Here is a 27,017-nt window from a genome sequence, read left to right as displayed (position 1 = left end):
TCTGGCTGAAGACCCGGTATATAAAGCTAAGTTTTAGTTTAGTTTAGTAACTCTGAGATTTGTCTGAGTTCAGTGGGATTGTCTTTTTCTTTATTATCATCTATTTTGAGTATAAATTGTGCTAAAATACAGACTACTGCAGGGAATTCTGAAACATTTTCTCAGCATTGTATGGAATTCTTTTACGGTGATTTCTTCTCTCTCTTGACTCTGCATTTAGGTGTTTTCCACTCTGTCCCACTGGATGTTGCCAGTGTTTGACAAGAGAGTTTTGGAAGAAGGGGTTCTACTTGCTTGGGTCTACCCTCCTGTTATCATTTATTTATCTGTTGATGCACTTTTGATCTGGTTACTTTAAGTGCCTTGGTTAATACAGTGGTATGCAAAAGTCTGGAATAGGTGTTTGCTATGTAGAATTTCATTATCACTGAAACATAGAAACATGACGGCAGATAAAGGTCAAATGACCCATCTAGTCTGCCCGTCCACAGTAACCATTATCTCTTTCTCTCTCAGAGATCCCACGTGCCTAACCCAGGTCCTCTTGAATTCAGACACAGTCTCTATTTCCACCACCTCTTCCAGGAGACTGTTCCATGCATCTACCACCCTTTCCGTAAAAAAGTATTTCCTCAGATTAGTCCAGAGCCTATCACCTCTTAACTTCATCCTATGCCCTCTCATTGCAGTTTCCTTTCAAATGAAAGAGACTCAACTCATGCACATTTATATTAAGTAGGTATTTAAACGTCTCTATCATATCTCCCCTCTCCTGTATTTCCTCCAAAGTATACGGATTGAGATCTTTAACTCTGTCCCCATACGCCTTATCACGAAGACCACACACCATTTTAGTAGCCTTCCTCTGGACTGACTCCATCCTTTTTATATCTTTTTGAAGGTGTGGCCTCCAGACTTGTACACAATATTCTAAATGAGGTCTCGCCAGAGTCTTTTACAGAGGCATCAATACCTCCTTTTTCCTACTCGCCATACATCTCGCTATGCAATCTAGCATCCTTCTAGCTTTCGCTGTCACCTTTTCAACCTGTTTGGCCACCTTAAGATCATCACATACAATCACACACAAGCCCCGCTTCTTTTTCATGCGCAAAAGTTCTTCACCTCCTAAACTGTACTGCTCCCTCGGACTTTTGCAGCCCAAATGCATGACCTTGCATTTCTTAGCATTAAATTTTAGCTGCCAAATTTCATTTACATTTTAAAATTTGTGATTAATAAGTGTTGTTTTTCTTTGTGGCTTTTTGTATAATAATTATTTAATGCTATTTCAGTCATAAAAATGTTTTATATATGTGAAACAATATAATACACAGGTACTGATCTATAAATTGAAATTTCAGCATGACTCAATTGCTGTTCAATTGTCCATGACATTATATGATTAAAATAAACATATTTTGACAGATATTTAAAGCAATTTAAGTGGGCAGGAGCGTTTCCCGCCTGCCCTAAGTAGTGATATTCAACGGCACTTCAGTGGCACTGTCCAGTTAATATCGCCACAGACCACCCCACAAAAAATGTATTTATTTGATCATTTATTTAGTCCATCCTCCCAAAAGGAGCCCAGATCGGGTTACAAGAGTACACTCATAATATAAGTAGGACAAACGTTAGTGAGAAATACAGACTTGGTGAATATAGGAGGTTTTAGATTACAGCATTTACAGACATAACATACAGACTTAAAAATACAGACTTAATGGTCCTAGAGTGATTTAAATTGCATCATTTCCAGTCAGGGATGGCACTGAGGGCTTTGTTAGCAGAAAGCCAGAAATTACCATATTTTTCGCTCCATAAGATGCACTTTTTTCCCTACCTAAAAGTGGGTGGAAATCTCGGTGCATCTTATGCAGTGAAGGTACAAAAAATTACACCCTTCCTGCCGCTGCACCTTTTTAAAACACCCCGTCCGCTGCACCTTTGTAAAACACCCCACCCCCTTGCATGCCCACCCCCGCTGCACCTTTTTAAAACCCCAAATCGCCTGCCCACCAGCTTACAAATAACTTGGTGGTCCAGCGTGATCCCTCCCTCACTAGCTGTCTCCTCTTCTTATTTCCCAGACAGCGGCGCGGAGGTCAGAAGAGTGTGGTGGTCAGGAGCAAAGCTTTCCGTGCTCCCACTTGGGCCCGCGCTGTTGTCTGAATGGCTCCGATCAGTTCTCGCGAGCGAGGAAGGGATTATAAAAGGTACCGGGGTGGGGGGATGTTTAAAATACCGTACAAAAAAAGCTGTCTAGGGAGGGATCTTAAAAGGTACTGGGAGGGGTGGGGTGGGGTATGTTTAAAACAGCAAGACAGCCATCTAGGTACCGGGAGTGGGGGTGGGGGGGATGTTTAAAATACAAAAAAATCTGTCTAGGGAGGGATTTTAAAAGGTACCGGGGGGAGGGATGTTTAAAATAGCAAAATAGTCGTCTAGAGAGGGAGGGATTTTAAAAGGTACCGGGGGGAGGGGGTATGATTAAAAAAGATACTGGGGGTATGTGGGGGGATGATTTAGGGTACTTGAGGGGTATGGGGCCTGCGTGCCTGTCACTAGGCCTGCCTGCCCTATGCCCTGTCCCTGCCCCAGCCTACCACTAGACCACCAGAGGGGGGACAGGATACAGAGCCTGGCAGGGAAGGGGGGATAGGGTGCAGAGCCTGACATGGAGTATGGGGTTGGGTACAGAGCCTGGCAGGGAAAATTTGGGTCAGAATGGGTTTTTTCCTTGTTTTTCTTCCTCTACATCTAGGGTGCGTCTTATGGAGCGAAAAATACGGTATACGGGTTTAGACAATATTCAGTGTCAGGACCTGTATAGCTAAGCAGGCTGATTTAGAATAGATCAAAAGCTTTGGTCCTACCCCTCAATGACCCCTATGGACTGCGAGGGGCCTAACTAGAGCTTAGGTGGGTGGGTGACTGGGTTGGTCAATTGAGGATATAGATCTTGGATTTCTTCCAAACAACTGCTTTTGTTTGATGGCATGGAGCATTATCATACTGGAATATATAGTCACCTGGAAATGTTTCTTCTGATTGATTGAAAAATATATTTCTTAACATCCTATTCCTGCAGAATAAAACTCCAAAGGAAATTCATGAATGTATGATGCAAATATTGAGTGACAAATACCCATCATACTCCACAGTGAAGAAGTGGTGTACAAACTTTCAGTGTGGAGATTTTGAGACTGAAGGTCGGGGAGGCTTCAAACAGTGTCAACTCCTGAAATTGTTGACCATATCTATGACCTGATTTTGGCAGATCGGCGAATATTGGCTAAAACAATTGCTGAGACACTACAGATATCCAGGGAACGTATTGAATGTATAATCCATGAGCAGCTGGGAATGCAGAATACTGATGAGAAACTACGTTGAGTGGACACTTCCAAGTTGATTTTGCAGAATTTTCAGCAAGCTGGTGCCAACTTTTTGGAACAACCAGTTACTGTTGATGAAACAGTTACACAATTATGATGCTGAGACTAAACAGTCCATGCAATGGCGGCACTCAGATTCTGCAAGGCAAAGAAAATTCAAGACCCAGAAGTCGGCAGGAAAGGTCATGGCCACTGTGTTTTTTTAGATCAGGAAGGTATTGTAATGACTATCTTCCAAGGGGCCAAACAGTTAATGCAGAATACTACTGTAACTTGCTGAGCCAATTAAAGTAGGCATTGAAGAAAAAAGGAGAGGGAAGTTGCGGAAAGGAGTTCTTTCTGCAAGCCAATACACCTACTCACAAGGCTGGCAAAACAATGGATGTTTTGACACAATTGGGGTTTCAGTGCATAGATCATACACCCTACTCACTAGATCTTGCTCCATCTGAATATTTTCTGTTTCTAAACCTTAAAAGAGTTTAAAAGGACAACAATTTTCAAATAATTTGGAGGCGATTGCAGTTGCAGAGCAGTATTTCAATGACCAGACAAGTATTTTTTGAAAGGATTACAGAAACTTCAGATACGATGTGCCAAGTGTGTTGAACTTAAGGGTGAATATGTGAAATAACTTGTAAGTTTCATGGCTCCAAGTCATTCCCTTCATGGTTGGGCTGAGAACTTTTAAGCATCGTTTTGTAGACATGGGAGGGGCCAGCATTGTAATGAACTGGCCACATAGACATGCCAGTAGAGCAGTTCACCTAAGAGTGCACTTCTGTAAACTTCACATAAAGGGTGCCAGAAGTACATCTCACCATAACTCTATTCTAATGTATGGTGAGCCCTCCAGAATACCCCCAAAACCTATTGTATCCACCTGCTTACCACCCCAATAGCCCTTAAGGCTGCAGGGGGCACCTGTATGGCAGTATAATAGAGTTTTGGTGGGCTCATATTTAATACCATAGATGTTGGGGTTAAAGTGCCTTATGGGTCTGGATCCTCCTCTCTATGGTTCACTAGCCCACCCACCTGGCTACTTAAGACACCTGTCTGTGTGATGCTCTATTATGATTTCCCATACTAGGTGCTGTTGTTCTAGAGACAGGTATGTACCGTATTTTTCGCTCCATAAGACACACCTGACCATAAGACGCACCCAAGATTTAGAGGAGGAAAACAAGAAAAAAACATTCTGAACCAAATTCTTCCTACCAGGCTGTGCACCCAACCCCACACTCCTTGCCAGGCTCTTCACCCTGTCCCCCCTCCGTGCCAGGCTCTGTACCCTGTCCCCCCCTCTGGTGGTCTAGTGGTAGGCCGGGACAGGGGACAGGGCAGGCAAGCCTAGTGGCATGCAGGCCTAGCAGCCTAGTGAAAGACAGGCAGGCCTAGTGGCAGGGTAGGCAGGCAGGCCACCTCATCCTCCCACCCCCCGACAGGGCCCCCCAACCCAAGGCAAGCAGGCAGGCAGGGTCCCTCACCTGGAATCAGGCAGGGTCCCCCCTTACCTTAACTCCAGAAGTCCAGCGCTGTAGGGTAGGAGCTTTCAGCCTCCTGCCCTTCCATCCGGCTTTCTCCCCAGTGGCAGCGGCTGAGTCAGAATGGCAAGAAGGCAGGCGCGAGTTTTTCGCTTCCTGCCTTGCCACTCCGTGAATGGTGGTCCAGCACTGTAGGGCAGGAGCTTTCAGCCTCCTGCCCTTCTCTCCTGCTTTCTCCCCCTGAGCGGCACCTGCAGCGGCATTGACGGAGCAGCGCGGGACAAGGCAGGAAGTGAAAAATTCACACCTGCCTGCTTGCTGCTCTGCCGCTGCCAATGCTGCTCGGGGGGAGAAAACAGGAGAGAAGGGCAGGAGGCTGAAAGCCCCTGCCCTACAGCGATGGACCGCCATTCATGGAGCGGCAAGGCAGGAAGCGAAAAACTCACGCCTGCCTTCTTGCCATACCGACTCTGCCGCTGGGGAGAAAGCCGGATGCAAGGGCAGGGGCTGAAAGCTCCTGCCCTACAGCGCTGGACCGCCGGAGAAATTAAGGTAGGGGAGGGGGGTAGTTAGTATTCACTCTATAAGACGCACCCTTATTTCCACATACTTTTTGGATGAAAAATGTGCGTCTTATAGAGTGAAAAATACGGTACTCTTTCATTCAGATTTGTTGGAGGGGTGAGAGAGGGAGTCAGTTACCACTGGGGAAGTGTTGGGAGTATTACTTAATCCTTCCTGTGGTCATCTGGTCAGTTTGGATACCTTTTTGGCACTTAGACTCTTTCATCTCGCCTGCCCAAAGCATGCCCCCTTGAACTCTGGACACACAGTGGTGAAACATCTTGCTAGATGTCCAGGAAAACGGTTTCGATTACCGGCACTTGAATGTCCCGTCTATTGGGACATTCAAGTGCTGACTTGAGGTGTTTTTTTGAGACATTTTAGTATTTTGATTATGCCCCTAATTATGTATGAGTTACTTGTATGTATGATCTAATGTAACATCTAAGTTATGTGAAAAATTGCATATTGAAGCTTCAGTATTGAAGCTACTTATTCCAGACTTTTGCACACCACTAGATAAAGCTGTGTTCTGCTCTACCACTGAACAGTGCTGCACACTGCCATGTAGAAGGTTCCTGGTTTACTCTCTGGTTTTAGTCCTCAGATTGGCTGAGGTTGGAGATGCTATGAAAGTAGAGTTCACAGCTTCAGGAGGGCAAGAATTATGGTCTTTTGGAGGTTACATTGTGGCTGCATGACTCCAGTATTCTGAAGAGTCTGGTGCCTAGCACTGATAAATAGCTATATTGAGGGGGAGGAGGTTAGTTGTGAATGAAACTTCAAGGTGCCAGATCCAAACCTGGTTCCAAGTAGCTGTAGTCTCAAAAAAGCTGGAAGAAACTGCTAAGTCTTAAAGTCAAAATATCTGCCCATCCGCCATATTAGATGCAAAAGATAAACAAATTCATCAATTTACCCTTTATTTATAACAACTTCTTTCTCTTGCTACAGGAAAGAGAACAAAGGTGGAAAAAGAAGAAAGGTTTAAACCTATCAAGGTAATAATGCCTTAAAACTGAAAACCTCATAGACATAATAACATAACATAAAAATTTATTTCCATATCACAATTATCTTGCGGTTCTATGTAGTGTACAAATATTTAGAAAATAAATAAGTTTTCAATAATTTCCTAAAATTTGTATAAGTAACAGAATTCTAACCATTGGCCCAAATTCAGAGTCCCAATGTGCAACTTGATAATTGCCAATTTATAAATTGTGTTTGGGTACAGCCTTTAACAGAAGGAAAAATAAATGATAAATTATATGTGTAGGACACCCTCAGGAAGTAAATAGAAAATGATCAGATATTTGGGCATCAAGCTGTGTAAAGCTATAAAAAAGAAACAATCAAGTTTTAAACAGAACTCTGCCCTCCACTGGGAGCCAGTGCCGTTTCCACTAAAATGGGGTCACATGCTCAGATTTCTTCAAGTTAAAGCGTAACTGCTGTGTTCTGAATAATACACAATTTATTTAAAAAAAAAAAAAAAAAAGAATTTGCCATCCTTCTAAATAAATAATATTATAATAATTTGCATATAATAGAGGTGAGAGGCGTGCAAATCTGCCTCATGCATATTCATTAGGACAGGTTTAAGAAACACTGGTTTAAGATATTGTGTGAACTTTGCCAGTGACAGGACGTCATCTGGGCTTCAAGACCACAACCAAATTTTGTAAGTGTGAAATTTTAAAAATTATTTGCTTGTTAAATTTTGACCAAGTTAAAAATGAGGCTCATTGCCACCGGTTGGATTTCATCCAAGATGTAAGTTCATTACTTTTCAAAAAATTGCCTCTGGGAATTTTCTGTGCCTAACAAAACTAGCTTGTAAATTAATTTGCTTTGACAACTTTCAAAAATGTTTAAAAAATTATTTATTAGATGAGGGGGTGTGTCTGTCCTCAAAAGGCAGAAGGTAACCAAAAGCAACTAGTTAGTTTATAACATTGCTAATAATTTCTGAGGCTGTAAAGAGCACCGTAGGACGTTGAATGTAGGGAACTTTGGTTTGAAATATCATTGAAAACAGTGTCTCTTGTTCTAAACCAATATTTCTCAACCAACTTTAGGGTACAACCTAACTAGTTTGGCTTTCAGGGTAGCTAATGTAAATCTACATGATATAGATTTGCATCCAGTGGAGGCAGTGCATGCAAATCTCTCTCATGTTTATTCATTTTGGATATCCTGAAAACCAGACTACATATGGGGTACATCAGGACTGCGTTGAGAAATACTGTGCTACATCTTATACAGCATAGCATGCGGCACTTGTAATAATTGAATGGGCCATTCCCAGATTTGTTTTAGGACTAATTCAGGTGTCTACACTGCATTAAACAGCTTGGGCAGATTTGTGATTTATAAAGTGTACTCCTTACCTTAAAGTGATTGTATTTCACAGTCAATGTTGTTTTAGATAGGTTGTAGAAGGAATTGCTGCATGTCAACTGTATTTTAGAACACAATCTGCCAATGTAGAGCCTGTTCTATAATTCTGGAAAATGAAAGTTTTTGCGCCGGGTGGATGCAGTATAAACATCCATTATAAAATGTATAGAATACTAGAGCGCTGCCAGATGTACCCAGCACTGTACAAAGTCACAAATGAGACAGTCCCTGCTCAAAAGAACTTGCAGTCTAAATAGACAAGACAGTTTAACAGGATGCAAGGGTGGGGGATACAGTTAGGGGGGCTGAAATATAGACGTTTAGAAAGCCGGAGGGTTGTGACTTGCCCAGGACCACAAGGAACTGCATTGGAAGTTGAACCTAGTTCCCGAAGATCTCAGTTCACCACACTGAACATTAGGCTGGTTTATGCAAGTATTAAACTCAAATAAGGCTTGTAAAATGAAGGCTGATGTCAAGAGTTACTGCAAAGGATCTAGATTTGTTCAGGCCATTCCAGAAAACTGCCAATAAGATGACTGTGGGTTGAGGAGTAACCTAATGATTAGAGCAGTGAGCTGGGAACCAGGTTCCTATGGTGATTCCTTGTGACCTTGGCAAGCTTCTTAACCATCCATTGCCTTGAGATGGCTGGAGGTTGTGCTGGCAACCTCACCCTGCTTAGGACCTTACAAACCATTATGCTTGTGGCATAATGATCTCATAAGTCTTTTACAGCTTGGTGTCTATGCACAGGGGAGCAGAGAGAGAGGATGGCTGTGGCATGCTGTAACAATACAAATGGGTATATAATAATTTCACCAAGATAGAGGCCAGTGGATCATCTCACATGAGTTCTGTTCTTACTACAGCGAGAACCAGCAGACTCTTCTTTACAGAGGACTAATGGACTAAATTTGTTTACTTCTAACTGTGGTGTCCCCTGCCCAACTCTAAATGGAGATATTTATAGCACTGTGAACATAGTGGGTAAGTCATGTCATCTTGCAAATTTCCGCACATGAGAACATTATGTATGTTTTGAAATTGTAGAAAAATGACTGTTGTGCACAGGTATTTCATTTATTAGATTTATAGCCAGATAACAGAAATACAGTAGAAATAAATAATGTAATCAATACAAAACTCTTCCACTACAACGTGCTGGATACTGAATCATGCTAGAAAAGCAATTTATATGTCCACTCCATTCAAATCGGTGAACAACTAATATAAATACAGTATGTGTATGCATACTTTTAAAAAAAGCCCAGGCTATTAAAGAACTAATGAGGAAAAAGCCTCAGATCCCATCCTTTGCCATCCAGTGCCTGGCTAAAGGTTAGAGGGTAGCAAACCTCATTGGCATAAAAAACCTCCTCTGTGTGGTGCAAATATTTACAACAAGGTAAAGTCAAAAAGTACTTATCTTAAACAGGATCAGCACACCAACAGTGGCCAGCATTTCACAATTCTTGCTGCCTCAGGATATAAGACTGTCGATCGATCCTGTATATGGGAATGTCAAAAAGACATCTCCCTGTACTCAATTATACATTCACAATATGTCATATACATCATATAATAAGGTTTGTTCTCCTCTAGCCTTCAGTTATTGCATGTTGTCAAAAAATTTGGCTATCCGTTGGTTGTATGGCTTAGTGAAAACTGAGCTTGTATCTTTTTATTATATACACTTGAACTGGTTACCTGTTGTTTTTTGTATTCATTTTAAGCTGTTGGTTTTGGTTCATTGTGGGCTTTATCTGACTGTTCGGATTATTTAAAATCTAATTGCAATGCTACTTGCCGATGTGTGCACTGTGATCAGCAACAGCAGGGGACTTGGTAGTTGCCAATGTTCATCGATGGACACTGAATAAGAGCAGATATGGCGTGTTTTCAGTGGTTGACCCTATGAGTAGAATAAGCTGCCCCTGGAGTTGAAGATGCAAACAAACTTGTCTTATTTTAAGAAACAGCTCTGTTGGTATTTGTTGCATGAAGTCTTTAATTAGATCTGTTGGTCTCTTTGGTTTTCTGGAAGTTATGTTGGACTCGTGTATCCTGTTAAACTGGAGCATTTGTTTAGGCACTGTTTATGTTTGTATATTTTATTATGTTTGTTTTCTGTCCTCGGACTTGGATAAAAGCAGATTGTAAATAGTAAACTATAACTATACAGTATAGAACAATACTTAAAATCTACATTAATAAATAAAAAGGAAGGGGAAGGGTTTTTTATTTAGCTCACTTGTTTTTCAGTAGTAGATCAGACTCCTTCATGCAAAGTTAATAAAAGCTGATGCAAATGGCTGAGTTTTCAGTATCTTTCAAAACCTCAGAAAATCCTGCATCCAGCAGAAAAATCCCAACGTTTCGCCAACACCAATTGTAGTTAGTGTTGAGACTCTCGTATGTGTTTATTTTTTTAATTTATTTATTTTTTATGGCCCAAAAATGGGGGGTCTCGGTTTATATGCGAGCCTTAATCTTTCTTGCTTCCTCCCTCTGTCCCTCCCTCTCTCTGAATATTTCATCCCCCTCCCCCCGCTAACCAGCATTTATGTTCCTGGCCCCGCCCAACCGGCACTTCAGGCCTACCACCTCCCTACTGACTAACCTGCACTTGTTTTCACCCCTGCCCAACAGCCACTTGAGTGCTACAACCTCCCCACCTGATGACCGGCACATCTGCCCCTCCCCCCTGGCCAACCAGCACTGCTCTTTTCCAGTCTGAATTTCTGAAACTGAGGCCAATGCTGTGTGTTGAGCTGGAGCGGGACCTTGCACATTTGCGCATGATTAAGGCCTGCTGGTTCCCATCCTCTCCAAGAGTCTCAGAAAGGAAAAGAGCCAGCAGAGGCCTTGAGCATGCGCAGACGCTCAAGACCTGGCTTCGGTTCAACATACAGCATTGGCCTCAACTTCAGACCAGAAAAGAACTGTGCCTGTTGGCCGGGGGGAGGGACAAATGTGTGGCTCATCGGGCAGGAGTTGAAAGCAAGCCCATTGCTACAGGTTTTCTTTAGCAAGTTAAAGGATTCATTTAAAAAAGGAAGGATTTGCATAATCTGAACTGTTATTCTCAACACACACCATTAAAACTTGTATATGCTCATATTAGGCCTCGGCACAGCTGGTAAACACTTTTGTACATAAGACAGCTGTTGGAGTTAACCAGCAACACAAATCATAACTTCCACAGAGGATTTGATAAGTTTTTTTTCTTTTCAGAGTATAACCCATGTTCCACTACAATATTGCTTGATGTGCTTCGAAAGATGAGCCCTATGGCTATTCAAAAGTTTAGGATATAATCTTCAGCAGTTAAATTTTTAGTTAACACAAAATGTTTTTCAGCAGAAAGAAGGGATAACTGGTAGTCTGGGAAAACATTTTTGTGCATGTGTCCGTGTTATGTCTGCTGCCTACACAGTAATAGCATTGCTGAATTTTATGCTATGGTCTATTGCTCCAGCTTCTTGTCTTTGATTTGCGTTTTCTCTTAAATGCTGTTTTTATCTCTATAGTGTAACATGGTTACACACGCATAATGCATGTCTTCAGTAGTTATCTGCTAGTATTGTCGTTATTCTTATATTTATTGCATTATATTCTGTAATATTTTAAATTTATGTTTTGGCTATGCTATACGTTAAGTGCCATATTGCTTGATTTTATCTTTATGATTTGTGACTTATTCATTTTTATGTTTGTCTTTTGTGTGGTGTTACATACAAAAACTTTATTCTATTTTTAAGGTTTATGTCAGGGAAGCAAAGAGGTTAAAATGAGACATTGTAAAGTTAAATAATGTATTAAAACTTATGACAAAATTGTCTAGTCTTTGTAGATTGACTTACAGTGATATCCCAAGTTTCTAACCTCGGTTTATAATTGAGTCAACCTTCCCCCCCCCTTTTTTTTGGGGGGGGAAGGTTACCTCAGTTTATATTCAAGTATACTGTAAGTACACTGTAGCTTTTGTGTTCAACTGATCAATCGCTCAGTGAGAGATTGACATGTGTACAGAGCCCTAAAAGTAGTGACAGTGGAAGCAGCCTCCAATCACAGCTGTTAGGGCACCATGATCACCCCCACCACCCCAACAGCGAAAATGGCAGGAGGGATGCCTACTCACTTAACGGGGGGTGGGTTCACTGCTGTAGCCACTCAGCAAATTGCAGCAGGGAGATTTCATTGTGATCAGTTTAGCAGCCATGTCTATTTGAAATGTAGGTCAGCATTTTGCTGGCCTACATTTCAGGCACCTATTGCGGCTGCTTAAGTTCACCTAAGGGCACTTCCGGGTGAAACCACACCCATGCCCAGCCTTGAGCGAGCTTAGGTTTCCCTAGGCGCATCCCTGCACCTGCGACAGATGCGTACAGTGTAATCCTGGAAACATAACTGTCTTGTTCTGATATGTTAATGATTGTCCAGATCGAATAGATTGCATAATTCGTTGTTTATGTTTAAAATTCAGTGTTTTACAAATTACAACCCAAGATTTCTCCACATCATCCCAGCGAGTTCCCAATCTATGGGCCCATTCCACACAAACATGTTCAAGATGTTCTCTGAGTTTAAATAATCCAGAGAGGTCTTTGTCCTGAATCACTTCTGGGAGCCCCACTAAACTTAAATTATTTAGTGGAGATTGATTCTGTTGGTTGTATATCGTTTGTTCCAGTTGCTGGATTTTCTTTTGCAGCATGTCTTGTGACTGCACCATTGAGATGCACTGGTCCTTAAGATCTGAAGTTTTCTGTAGGCTTGCATCCAATTCTGAGTTGACTATTGATTTTTACATAGGTTTCTTCAGCCCGGTCATATAATTCTTGCAATTTCATGTCCAAGAATGCTTCTACTGCAGCTGTAACTTCTGCAGTGATTTCTGCTGTCCAAGTCGAGCTAATAGAAGGGCTTGAAGGAGCATGCTGTTCCATCGTTATAGCTTTCCCAGCTTTGTTTTGTCTTTTACTTTCTCAAGTGACTTGGAGGTTATGGGAGTCCAAATCAACACAAATTCACAAGCTTCTGTCAAAGCTTAAAGCACCGCACTGAGTGAAAAGGATGATAGGTGCAGTCCAAATTTTAAGCCGACCTGAATATAAACCGAGGTAATCGTTTTACCCCCAAAATAGAAGAAAAAAGGTTGACTCGAATATAAACTGTGTGTGTATGTGTGTGTGTGGGAGATGTTAATTAATATTCAAGTGCTGGACCACCAGGGAACTAAAAGGTATGCTAGGGATAAGGAGAGAGTTAAACATTGTCACAGTTGGCTAGGACAGGAGGTGGGAGAGGGTCCCTCCTGACCTGGCCCGCTGCTGAACCACCAGGTTTTATGGCAGGTCTGATGGAGGCCTGCAACAGGTCCAGGAGGGCACTGGCCTACAACAGGTCCAGATGGTTGCTGACCCAAATATAAGCCAAGACCCCCATCTCAGCTTACTGTATATTTGAGTATATACTGTACTGGGATAGGCACGTGGGTTCTTTTCACTGCAGCTGAATGGAGGAAAATGATTTTCTGCCTCAGAAACACTTCAAAATGACTAGTCTTGAATATCTTTGGACTGCCACAGATTTTCCCGCCTCCACGGATCCTCTCCATGTGACTTGGGGCGGGAAACAGCCTGCGCCCTGAAACCCGGAAGAGTTTTATTCAGGACGCATACAGCCTGTGCTTAAACCCCTGACAAGGTCATTGGGCAAGTGAGCTTCCAGTGGCATGGACCCCGAGTCCAGGAAGGGAGGCACACAGCAGACTGGCTCCACAGATCCACCGAAGTTTCTCAGTGAAGTAGCAGTCCAGCTCTGCAGGACTAAGTTCTTTCCTCCGACAGGGAACCACCGCAAAGGGGTCTCAAGGTGCTGGAGCTACCAAAAAGATGAACTTTAAGCGAAAAAAATAAGAAAAAGATGCAGAGCTGTTCATGTGCACAGAGACCAGTATGGTGTCTTCAATCATTTTTCCACGTATCTACCACCATAGGACTTTCAGGGACCCCTGAAGAAGATTATCTTGTTGAAACGCAGACTGTGTTGGGTCCTACGCTTTCAGCGGACTAGGTCCTTTAGGTTTTTATATGGATCATTTTATTTTCATGTGGATTGCTTAATTGTATCTTTGGAACTTTGATATGTTCAATAAAGACCATCTTAGGAACATCGTCACTCCACAGTGTTTTTTTTGGTTTTACATCAAATAGTATATCAAACTACCATTTTGGTTTCAATTTCTCTGGAAGATTTATAAACCTCCAAAGGCATTGCATTCTCAGGGGAAAATGAAAGTGGTAGCACTGACAGTTGATAATGTAAGATATGTGGCAACTCAACTTCAAATGTTTTCCATTGCTGGAATGTCTTATTGGAACAAGCTTACTGGGCAACTAAGATTATGTGCAGATCACTACAGCTTTAAGAAGATGTTGAAAACTAAGCTGTTTGTAGACGCATACTTTTGATCTGTCTCTCCAAACGTTTGGGTACTTTTGTAACATTTTATCAAATACGTTACTGAAGAATTTGTAGATCTTATTTTCATGTGTTTTGATATTATTTTGAAGTGTGATTTGTATTGTTTTTTTGCATTATGTATATTTATATGGAAACCGCTGTGACTCCAGGCGGTATATTAAGTTTTTAAATAAATAAATAAAATAAAAACAGTCAACATTGTTCAAGGATTTGCACTGATCCCCCCTCCAGTTTCCAGTAAATACATCCTTACTTTATTTACTCTATGTATTTCTCTTGCATTTTTTCTGTTTTGTAATATGCAAATGAAACATTCTTGATTGACTTGATTATCCTTCTAGTACTGTTTTCTATAACAGAGTACATACAATCATTTGTCTAGAAATATTAAACTTGATTATGTATAGAAGCTTTTCTCCAGTTTTTTCTTGTTTGCATGTATTGCACTTTGATTTGTTGGTTTCATTCAATCATCTGTCCTTTTTTTTTTCTGATGATCCATCTTTCACCAGTCGCAGAAAAAAAATCCAATGAAGACTGCAGTAAAAAAAAGCCGCAAGCAAAATACAAAACTAAAACTGCAGACCATGTACAAGATGCAGGCACTGTTTATTACAACATTAATGCAGAATGGTAAATATACAACCTTATTACCAACCAAGGGACCCAACACGGTCCGTGTTTTGGACAACACCTTCCTCAGGGGTCCTAATAGACATAAATAATGATACAGTAAAAGTGAATACATGACAGTACAATATATGAAACAATACTAATTGAGTGATGGTGTGATCAAATGAAAGTGTGGTAATAATACGTGTGAGCAAAATGTGTAAAGGAGAAAATCATAATGTGATGCTGTGATGTGATTATGACAAACAAATGAGAATGAAAAAAAGAAAGAAAAGTAAGGTTTGAGGATATGGAAGAGTTAAAAATGAAAAAAATAATGATAAAAGAAAAGTGATTGTGACTAAAATGATAAAATACTATGATGGCCTTGTGATATTACAGTGACATATAAAAGTGATAGATACATAACATACATACCGTGGTGGATAAGGTATATAAATGTTTTTTTGCATTTATCACTTTTATATGTCACTGTAATATCACAAGGCCATCATAGTATTTTATCATTTTAGTCACTTTTCTTTTATCATTATTTTTTCATTTTTTACTCTTCCAAATCCTCAAATCTTCCTTTTCTTTTCTTTCTTTTTTTCATTCTCATTTGTTTGTCATAATCACATCACAGCATTTCACATTATGATTTTCTCCTTTACACATTTTGCTCACACGTATTATTACCACACTTTCATTTGATCACACCATCACTCAATTAGTATTGTTTCATATATTGTACTGTCATGTATTTACTTTTACTGTTTTATCCACTCACTTCTCCAAGCAACTTGGCTGTTGTAGAGTCATCAGATTAAGACCTCATGGGTCAAAATACTTTATATACTTCTTAATGGATCTCAAGTGTTCACGGTCCTAACACCACTCGAACATGTCCGGTGTATGACCAAGTTTGCGAACTATCATCGGTCCAAAAAGTAACTGAGAATTTTTTCACCTCAAACTTTATTTTTATAATTTAAATTACTTAATATGTTTTTAATAATAAATATACTTATTTCTTTATAGATACAGTTATTTCTTTATAAATACGGTTATGTTGTACTGTATGCTTCCTTTATAATAATCCAAAGAGCACTTAGCTCAGGTATCCTCAACCCGGCCAGCCCGACGGAAGATCTCCGTTTCGCTCGCATACATTCAGCAGAGCTTCCTCAGGTACAGTATAACAATTTCAAAACGCCGATATTCATCCTGGATCGCTATAACTTTTGCTTAACGATTTTCCTCTCTCAGGAGCTCACAGCGTCTTTTTTCACTTTCGGGTCTTCATCAGGGAGCCTTTACCCATTATTTATGTCTATTAGGAAGGTGTTGTCCGAAACACGGACCGTGTTGGGTCCCTTGGTTGGTAATAAGGTTGTATATTTACCATTCTGCATTAATGTTGTAATAAACAGTGCCTGCATCTTGTACATGGTCTGCAGTTTTTGTTTTGTATTTTGCTTCCATCTTTCACCAGTGCCAGTGTTTCTTTTGTGAGGATTGTGTTCCTTTGAGTGATTCTTTAGCTAGGCCTGATGTATTTTCTTTCATTGTATTAATGAATTACTTGGTTACTAAGGTTTATATTGTGCTTCACATCTAGTAATGCTTGCTACCTAATAGGAGATTAAAAAATAAATGTGTTTTCCTCCTCTACGGGGAACTATTGCCTAATAATTCCTTCATGATAACTGCCCTTTAAGAGGGGAGGAAGTGATACCTTTTACAAGGTGGACAGCCTTCTCGGGGTAGAATTGAAATGGCTCTTATCTTTTGTATTTCCAGTGCCAAGAGGTATTCTCTCTGGCAAAAGATTGACTAATGAAGGAAAGACATGTACATTCTCTCTCTCTCTCTCTGGCATTTACAGAGGCATAAACCTAACATAAAGACATAGAGAAACAAAATACGAGAGCAGATGGGTAGACTAAATTGCCCTCAAGTTCTCAATTTATTTCCTGCCACAATACAATAGACTCCAGTTGACCTCTTCACGCCTTTGTTGCTAGGGATCCTCCATGCTAATAACAAGCAAGCAGTTTTCTGTTCTTGTCAAATGTTCATTAAGTGCTGCTAAATATCAGCATCTGAGGCAACAGCGCTATTTATCTAGGCAGGAACATCCCCTGCTCGGTTCAGTAGCACTGATGATTGACCCCTGAATATTATATCTCCCGAGTTTATGGTCTTTTGATTCCCCTTTGAAAGTACAGTACTACCTGTTCCCCAGGATCCCCGTCTCAAAAGGGAAAAGAGATCCAGGGGAACGTGCCAAAAGTCTGCAAGAAGGAAAGCCTGTTAAAATGAGTTTCTTTTTATTGTTCCTTAGCGTATTTTCATTTATTTGCCATTTCATATCTGAATGGCATGTAGGGTAGCTATTGATTACAACTGTTGAAACAGGAAATAGAACAAAGCACCTAATTCTTTCATATTCACCAGAGTCTTTATTTATTATAAAGAGTTTCTCTTGCTGGCAGCAGCACAGCTGCAAGTAGGGAAACAATCGCATTGCATCAGCCATTCAGAAATGTAATCAAATGGATTTAGGGCCAAATTAGGGTTGCTAGCTTTTTGGAAGAGAAGCCTCACCACCTGCTGTGCCACCCCTGCTCTACTTTCAAGAAATAACTGCAGCAAGGGCATCAGTACAGGCTTCAGAGCCAGCAGACCATAAGAACATAAGCATTGCTATACTGGGTTAGACTTAAGGTCCATCAAGTCCAGTATCCTTTTTCTAGCAATGCTCAGTCTAGGTGAGGGGTATTAGGGAAAGTTCTGCCTGGCCTGGAAGTTCAGCTTTAAAAATTACTGAGGCCAGGCTGGTGAAAAATTGAGTGTTTCTGGGACATACATATAAGTCAGAAGTGTAATGCTGTTTCTGCATTCTCCTCACTTATGGGTAGATTTTCAAAACTTTCTAGTTTAACTCTTGATCTTTAGAAAATGTATCACTTCCTCTCCACTTAAAGGGCAGTTATCGTGAAGGAGTGCTTAGGCAATAGACCCCTGTAGAGGAGGAAAACACATGTATTTAAAAAATCTCCTATTAGGTAGCAAGCATTACTAGATGTCTGACTTTGTTTCAAAGTGAAGCATTTTGCATGTTTAGTATATTTTTGAACTAGGCTTTTAAGTTTGTTCTACAGTTTCTGACAGACATCAGTTGCTCTGACGTGATCTTTAAGACTAATAAATTAAATATCTGGTGCATCTGGTGACAAGTGGGTTATGTTTTCCCTCCCGCAAGTTTGTGTAGAAGGAGTTACATTTTCTTTGACTCCACCTCCTGCTCTGGGCTGCACTCCAGCTCCTCCTCAGTTATTTCTTTTACAAATTATTTGGAAGGTGGTTTTCTGATCTGCTAAGATCATTTTTATTATTTTAGGGTATTTTATCTGGATTGTAAGGCTATTGGTGCTGCAGAGGATCCCAGTGCTCCTGGAACAGCTCTGACTGCGAGAAGACATATTCTCTGGATTGAGGCTATAGCTAGCAGGGCAATCCTTAGGGGAACCTGCTTAGCCAGCCTGCACTAACATTTTGCAGGCTTGGGGACCATTCCTCTCGTAGCAGAGCTCATTCTTGGCTATCCAAAGCTTGTGCGCAGGCTGCGTGGCCCTGTGCCAGTCCTGAGAACTTTACTGGGTGTCATCTTAGTTTCTCTCCCCCCGTCAACGTGCATGGAGCTAGGGGGTTTGAGGTCTCAAGTCACATTTATTGGTTTGACTGGCAGCCCAAAGATACAAGCTTTTGGATTCACTTACATGCTTGTCTGAGGCAGAAGTCTCTGTACTTTAGCAGGAGTCCCAGAAAAAGCAATCCCAGCACCAGCAGTAACTGTGAGTAAAGGCTGTTGCAGTGTATGGGAGATATTGGGGCTGGTTTTAAATTACATTTTTGAGGGTTGCTGGGGCTTCCTTTAGAGTCCCTCACTTCTAAAAACCTCTTCCTGAATTTTTTGAATTGTAATTTTCCTTTCCTGTGCCGTTTTTGGCATCAGAACGCTGCTGCGGCAGCCATCTTGGATTTTTCAGTCCAACTCAATCTGCCACCATCTGCTTCAAAAACACCTTGATTTGGTTCAAAATTGATAGAGATGGACTCCTCAAGCTGTTTTACCCCTATAATCATGCCAGATTTGCACTAGATGGCCAAAAGAGGAGCATATGTGCCATGGAGCATGTGAGAGGGGGCAGGAGACATGGGCTTAGTCCCTCTGATCCCTCCAGGGACATGGAGTCGCAGATGACAAGCCTAGAAATAGCAACTCGACATCTATGGCAAAGTGCTATTGCTTGAACAGCTCTGGACCCTCAAGGAAGCGAAGACAATCCCTGCAGGGGTCCTATGGGCACCCTGGACAGGGATTTACCCCTGATTTTCTGAATCCGATGTTTGATGTCTATCTAAATTTTAGGAGAATGTCAGCATTGTCTGCGAGCATGCCAGTGCCTGAGCAGGAGGTTGTACACTCAAAGAGCATAGTTCCCCCTTTGCAGTATCAAGTGCATGATTCAGAGGTCCAGTCAGAAAAGGACTGTGAAGAAGGGGGCTTAGAGTCGATTCCTTTGATCCCCCCAAATTAGTCTTAAGTGTTGGAGGATTCAGGGTCTCATGTGGATGGCACCAGACAGGAGACTGTGGCAGCCCTGGATCAGGGGGAGGACTTGATAGTACACTGCCTTTTAAACTGGTGGATTTGCTGGAGATTATTACAGAATCATTTCGGGAACTTGAGCTAGAACCCCCACAGACCCCGGAAGCTCAATGTTTGTCATGAGCAGTTTTAAGAATCAGACCACATTATTTCCCTCGCATCCTTATATTACCACAATGATGATTGAGCATTGGGAGGCGATGGAGGGGGCTCTTGCGGGTTGCCAAGACCATGACTTTCAGCAGATGTTTGTCCAGCCTAAGGTGGTTTCCTTGGCAGTGCAGGTTACCAAGAGGACTTTGTTCCCCAGTGAAGGGGAGTGGTATTAAAGTATGTGCAGGATTGCAGGGTGGATTTAGTATTTAAAAGGCAGCTTGAGGCCTTGGCTTTGGGTCTGAAGGCAGCGGCAGCAGCAGCTTCCTGTGTTGCACATGCCTGGCTGGTAATTTTCAAGATTCTCTAAGATTTTGTCAGCCCTCGGCGGGTTCCTCTGCTCAGAGATCGTATTACAGCTCACGGCAGAGATATGGCAGTTCCAGGCGGGCTCAGCCCACTGGTTCCCATCTAGCAGCAACCTCCAAAAAGGCCCAATGATGCCAGGTCTGTAGCCGCACCTCCACTGATAAGTGAAATGTTGATGACTTACTGGGAGACTTGGGCACAGATGTGCTTGGACCTCTGGGTATTAGGCATTTTTCAAGAAGGATACAAACTTGAATTCTTTTGTCCTCTGAGGGGCTTATTTGTGGTCTCCCCGGTTGGTCAGCTAGAGAAAACTGTCAAAGAGCGAGCAACAGTGAGAAGGCTAGTAGCTATCCAGGCTGTAGAGCCCGTACCAACAGAAGAATCAGGCTTGAGCAGATACTCTATATACTTTGCCATGCCTAAAAGAGACTCAGATGATTGGAGACCAATCTTGGAGATTATTCTGAAAGTCAGAAAATAAAGCACTAAAAGTGCCCCAATTCTGCTTGGAAACCATACGGTTGGTCATTGTGGTGATCATCTTTTTGTTTTAACAAACACTGGAAAGCAGGAAAAGACAGCCTCAAAGGTGTCTTATCTCCAGATGGAGTCGCATGGCGATTGCCTCTGTAATAATAATAATAATAATAATTTTATTTTTATATACCGCCATACCCGGCGAGTTCTAGGCGGTTTACATCAATTAGAATAGGATCTACGTTTTCAAGCAGATTTACAAACAAATAAACAATTAAGTAACAAGTTAATTACATCAATTTACATCGGTTTACATCAATTAGAATAGGATCTACGTTTTTCAAGCAGATTTACAAACAAACAATTAAGTAACAAGTAAAAACCGAAATTGACAGAGGATGGAGGGAGGTTGTTGAAGAAAGGGAAGAGAGAAGCTATAAAGGGGGGAGAGAGCTGGGGGGGGGAAGAAGGGGGGGAGGAGAAATGAGAGCGGGTGGGGCAGCTAGGGGTCTTGTTTGATGAATAGGTAAGTTTTGAGAGATTTTCTGAAGTCAAAGTAGGAGGGGGCCTCGAGTATCATTTGGGCCAGCCATGTGTTGAGCTTGGCTGCTTGGTAGGCGAAGGTTTTGTCTATGAATCTTTTATAGTGACAGAGTTTTAGCGAGGGGAAGGCGAACAGTTGAGTTCTACGGGATTTCTTGTTTATGTGATAGAGGTTAAAGTGCGGGTTGATCTAGCTTGGTGTAGAACCATTAACCGATTTGTAGCAGAAGCATGCAAATTTAAACAGGACTCTTGAATCGAATGGCAGCCAGTGTAGTTGGTGGTAGAAGGGGGTGACATGTTCCCATTTCTTTAGGCCGAAGATGAGACGCACGGCGGTGTTTTGGATTATTTTTAATCTCCTGGTGGTTTTCTTCGTGGCGTTTAGGTAAATGATGTTGCAGTAGTCAAGAATGCTGGGGATAGACGATTGTACCAGTAGGCGGAAAGCGGTGTAGTCAAAGTATTTTTTTATTGTGCGTAGTTTCCATAGTACGGAGAAGCTTTTCTTGACCAAGTGGTCAGTGTGGTTTTCTAAGGATAACTTTTTGTCCAGAGTGACTCCCAGAATTTTTAGGGTGGGTTCAAGAGGGAAAGTAATTCCTTTCAACTGAATAGAATTGTTTTTGATTTTGTCATTGGGGGAGACTAGGAAGAATTTTGTTTTGTCGGGATTGCGTTTCAGTCTGAACGAGAGCATCCATAGTTCGATCTGGTTAAGAATATTTGTGATGTGGTTAAGTAGTTCTTGTGAGAAATTGGTTAGAGGGATGGCTATTGTGATATCATCTGCATATATGAAGAATTTGAGCTTGAGGTTGTGTAGGAGGTTACCTAGGGAGGCCAGGTAGATATTGAACAGGGTGGGTGACAGGGGGGAGCTCTAGTAAACAGCCACCGATATCTTCGAAAGCTCACTCCAGTAGAAGTGTGGTGGCTTCATGGGTGAAGGCCTGGGTGATAATGTCCCTAAGAGATTTGTAGGGGGCTATATGGTCCACCCTTCTTATTTTTATGAGATTTTACAGAGTTGACATGGTAGTACATATGGACACTGCTTTTGGGTCCATGGTGCTGACAAGCTCATCTATCCTGCCCTAGACTCTAGGGACTGCTATGGTACATCCCACTTGTCAAGACTCCTGTACCCTTTGCACCACTACTGATTACTATTAATTATTTCTATAGCGCTAAGATTAGGATCTTATCTTGATAATCTTCTTTCTGATAGAAGGGTACAGGAGACAGCCCATCCTGTCAGATTTCCATTTAGCCTGCTTTCTATCTCAGACAGGTATGTATCCAGAATTTTTGATTTCTGCCTGTCAGAAGTATTTGAAAAGCATTATAACATCTCAGTTGTACAGTCATACAATTGTACAGCACTAACACTTATGGAGATTCTCTGGGATCTCCATAAATGTTAGTGCTGGTTGCACTCAGGCAGGTGGTTTGTTAGTTCCACTTTGTTTTTTTTTCTTTTGTCTCACCTGATTTGTACCATATTTGTACACTGTTTATATTGAAGTTGATTTGATTCTCAATACTATTTAAAGAGCAGAATAGAATTGGCTCTGTTGAGGAGAATCCCCATACCCCTCTTATTTATTTCTCTACTTATAGTGCTCTGGTACGAACTGAGGAGGAGCTGGAGTGCAGCCCAGAGCAGGAGGTGGAGCTGAAGAAAATTTAACTCCTTCTACACAAACTCATGGGTAGGATACATAATAAATAACCAAAAAATGGCAGAACCCTATATATAACTCTCTAAGGGCATTCACCGGCACTCATATGTTAATCAAAGTTACTGAATTAAACAACAAATAGATGAAAATCAATATGAATAAATAAATAAATATGAGACACTTCAGTATGGGCCCATAGTATTGATAGCCTTTCCTGGCCCTGGAAAAAAACTCATAGGTGACCAGCACCAGGTTTAATATAACCCTAAATGAGTTTTGCCGCATACATCATTGGTCTCTTCTATAATTAATAGTGCAGGTGATAAAACCCCAAGAAGGAAAAATATTACTTATTCTCTCGTATCGAATCCGGAGTTTTTCTTTACAAAGAAAGCCTTTGCACGAGGATTAATCAAGTGTTTTCGCTCCTGAGGAAGTTCACGAAACGGAACCCTGTCGAGCTGAGACAAACACTCGTGAGCTGAGATTATTAGTTGCTCGGATCCAGATAAGTCCTTTATTTATTTAGACTGAGTTAAGAGACGATATCAATTGTGACTGGTCCTTACTACCGATCATTGCACTGGTTACCAGTGGAGGCAGGAGTAATGTTCAAATTTTCATGCCTCTGTTTTAAGTCAGTTTGGGGAATGGCACCTACATACATGCTATCTCATTTCGTGCTATATAACCCCGTGAGGATAACCAGAAATTGTAACCTATTTGCTTACCCGAAGATTTTAGGCTGCAAACTTAAGTCTTATTTAGACAGGATGCTTGCTTTTCAAGCAAGCAAACAACTGTTCTGGTTGGGTAATTATATCAGCAGAGCCATGCTGTCCTATGGCTCTTTTAGAAAAGAAATTAAGACAGTATTATTTGACAAATTTATCTCTGAATCTGTGTTTTTATCTTTAATATAATTAATTTTACTCCATTAATTTTAAATTTTTAATGTCTTTCTAATATAACAGGCTGTGTTCCTTTTCTTATTATTCTGTATTTCACTAATTGTCCAGTTTTTCTTTTTTGGAAACCTCCTAGAACAGTGGTTCCCAACCCTGTCCTGGAGGACCACCAGGCCAATCGGGTTTTCAGGATAGCCCTAATGAATATGCATGAAGCAGATTTGCATGCCAGTCACTTCCATTATATGCAAATCTCTCTCATGCATATTCATTAGGGCTAGCCTGAAAACCGATTGGCCTGGTGGTCCTCCAGGACAGGGTTGGGAACCACTGTTCTAGAATTCTTTTGATTAAGGCGGTATAGAAAAATAAGTTATGTTATGTCTATGAATTGCGTTCAGTAATATATAAGATTTCGCAATATGTTGGGATTGTGATTTCACATTGATTTATACAAACTTTTAACATTGAGAAAAAGAGATATTCAACATAATTAGCATTTTTACATGCACTTTTTACACTTATTTTTCATCACTTTATATTGCATTTTTAGCACTTTGCACTTTATTTGCATCAATTGATATCCCGCTGAGGAGTGAGGCTTTTTGAGCCTCTCCTCCCTATATATTTTTCCCTCTTGGAGATTTTCATCTATTGGTTGTTTCATTCAGCAACTTTGATTAACATATGAGTGCCAGTGAACTCCCTTAGAGAGTTATATATAGGGTTCTGCCATTTTTTTGGTTATTTATTATTATTTTTTGGCAGTATTTTTTGAGTTTTTGTGTTGCCTTTGGGGATACATAACCCATTTGTCAAGGCTCCTGTACACTTCTACCAGAGTGAAGATTCGAGGTAAGGACCTAATCTTCCCATGTGGTCAAAGGCACCCAAGCATATAAATTGTGCTGTTTTTTTAAAAGCTGATCACCTTCTGTAACCAACCCCATGAAATTGTGCTTTCAACATTCCCTAATGGTTTAGATAATGGACCACAAGAAAGCAACTTCAGGCTTTTGCCTCAGACTTGAAAGGTGAAAGAAAAACTCTGCTGTGAGCTGTTCTGTGCAAGGCTGTATATAAATCAAAGCAAATAGGCCTTGTGAAACCATTTTGGAAGGAGCATAAAATAAGCATTATGCCTTTTCCTTCTGTTGCAGTATGGAGCCAGCAGTTCCCAGATAGCAGTATGGAAGAGCAGGTGATCATCAGTAATCCTCCAGATGTGTGCCAAGTGGTAGAAGTGATGACAGAAAGTGACGATCAGTCCACCAGCAAGATTCAGCACTATCCACTACAGATCTCCCCCATCTCCTGCCCAGGTAAGAAGGGACTGGGAAAGTTACCAGAATGTAATTTCATGCAGCGGGCCATATAAGTCCTGGGATGGACCAGTGCCAAGTGGCACAGGGGTTAAAGCTACAAAGCTACAGCCTCTGTACCTTTAGGTTGTGAGTTTAAATCTATGCTGCTTCTTGTGACCATGGGTAAGTCACTTAATCCCCCCATTGCCCCAGGTACATTGGATAGATTGTGAGCCCACCGGGACAGACAAGGAAAAATGATTGAGTACCTGAATAAATTCATGTAAACCGTTCTGAGCTCTCTTGGGAGAACAGTATACAAAATTGAATAAATAGTTGAGAGAGGAACTGGAAAGGAAAGTAGCTTCTTTTCTGTAGAGTGAGAATAAACCTCACTGTTCATTCCTTCCCCTATTTATTAACAGCATTTTGGAACGACCTACCTTCTCAAATAAGATCCTGTCTATCCTTTCAAATTTTTCAAAAAATCTTGAAAACTACTCTAACATAAGAACATAAGCCGTGCCTCTGCTCTGTCAGACCAGAGGTCCATCATTCCCAGCAGTCCGCTCACGCGGCGGCCCATCAGGTCCAGGACCTCTGTTTCAGTGTTTTCTAGCAGATAAGTTTTCCATGAGGTCAATTCTCTCTATTAACTACAACTACTATTAACCAAGTTGAGCCTTGTTTCTCAGGGATGACTTGGTATATAAGTCCAAGATTTAGTTTAGTTTAGTGTTTAATCCTTGTATTCATTCCTCAAATTCAGTCTGTTTTCCCATTTTTACTTTTAATTTTGTATCTAACCCAAAACTTGAAGTATAAAGCAATTTCTAGTGCAATAGGTGAGCCTGCAGGAATGTTTGTTCTGCTCTCCCCATTTTATTATTTTAATTCAATATGATTTTGTCCCCTTTTTGGGTAATTTAGTGCTTGGAACAATTTTGAAGCTCTGCCTGCTTGAGAATTCACATACTTCGGTCTGTAGCTGATAGACCATTCCCACTGGGTACCTGTTAGCCAACCTTCATAGTTTTCTCTGGAGCTTAGGGCTGTCCCTGACGTGGTCTAACCTCCTGTTAATCAGGGGTCGAGCACAGGTTGTTAGGCACCCTTAGGAAGCTTGGCAGGATCTCACAGGGTGCCAGATGCATCATCGCACCTCCGCTCAACCTGGTGCGCATCTGTTGGTTCACAGTGGTGGAGGTGTAGTCAGACATAGGAATCTGACTGGCAACCCAAAGACCAGCTTATTTTTTCCCAGCATTGTAGCAGTGAATTTTCTCATCCAGCTACTCTGAGAGAGCAGTAACCAGGCTACAGCACAGATTCTGCCTGCTCACAGTGAGTACATGGGCTGATAGCCTATGCAAGAAATTTAGGGGAGGTTGGAAAAGTGGGGTTTTTATTGTTTCTAAATGTTCCCCTATGTACCCCCTCTTGAAAAATCATAAATTGCCATTTTTAGAGTTTGGGAAGTGTGAAAAATATTGTGATTTTGGGGTGAAGTTTTGACGGCAGCCATCTTGGATTTTTAGCAATCTTTTTTTCTAAAGCTCCCTGCTTCTTCAAATCTGCAAATTTCACCTGGAAATTCATTGGGATGGAGTCCTTGGGCTCTCCTCATGTGGATTCTTGCCTGGATTTCACATATTTAGCATTTTTAGAGCACTCTTGCACCACATGGCACAGCTGGGGGGGGGGGCACAGCATCCAGCTTAACTTCTCTCCTGCTAAAGAATGTGATCAAGTGCTCAGCTAGCCCGGCGGGGCGACCTTCATGACTTTCGAGGCTTTTTTGTAAAGCTAATTTTATTTTTTTTTTGTCGGCATAACACTTTCTTAATAGTTAATAACTTTGCCTTACTCTCTCTGAATCTTTCTTACATACTTCTTCTAAAGAGGTCTCAGCTTAGTCAGATGACATTCTAGGAAATATTCCTGGTTTTCCTGCAGCAGATCAGGAACCAATTCTACAGCATGGGGACAGAAAATTCT

The 27,017-nt window shown here is 41.3% G+C and overlaps 1 protein-coding gene across 11 annotated transcripts in view; it reads left to right on the top strand.

The window, feature by feature from the left end:
* IRF2 (interferon regulatory factor 2) overlaps nt 1-27,017 on the top strand; it is a 158,987-nt gene that overhangs the window by 115,519 nt on the left and 16,451 nt on the right. For 10 of the 11 annotated variants that reach the window (XM_033943262.1, XM_033943298.1, XM_033943310.1 and 7 more), the window contains 3 exons: nt 6,407-6,453; nt 8,728-8,845; nt 24,876-25,037. In XM_033943262.1, coding sequence (XP_033799153.1) covers nt 6,407-6,453; nt 8,728-8,845; nt 24,876-25,037 — 327 coding nt within the window. The remainder of the gene's footprint in view (nt 1-6,406; nt 6,454-8,727; nt 8,846-24,875; nt 25,038-27,017) is intronic. The other variant, XM_033943347.1, reaches the window with a different exon arrangement.

Source organism: Geotrypetes seraphini, chromosome 1 (genome assembly GCF_902459505.1).
Source record: "Geotrypetes seraphini chromosome 1, aGeoSer1.1, whole genome shotgun sequence".
Lineage (NCBI taxonomy): Eukaryota > Metazoa > Chordata > Amphibia > Gymnophiona > Dermophiidae > Geotrypetes > Geotrypetes seraphini.
This window is presented reverse-complemented; position numbering and strand designations above follow the sequence as displayed.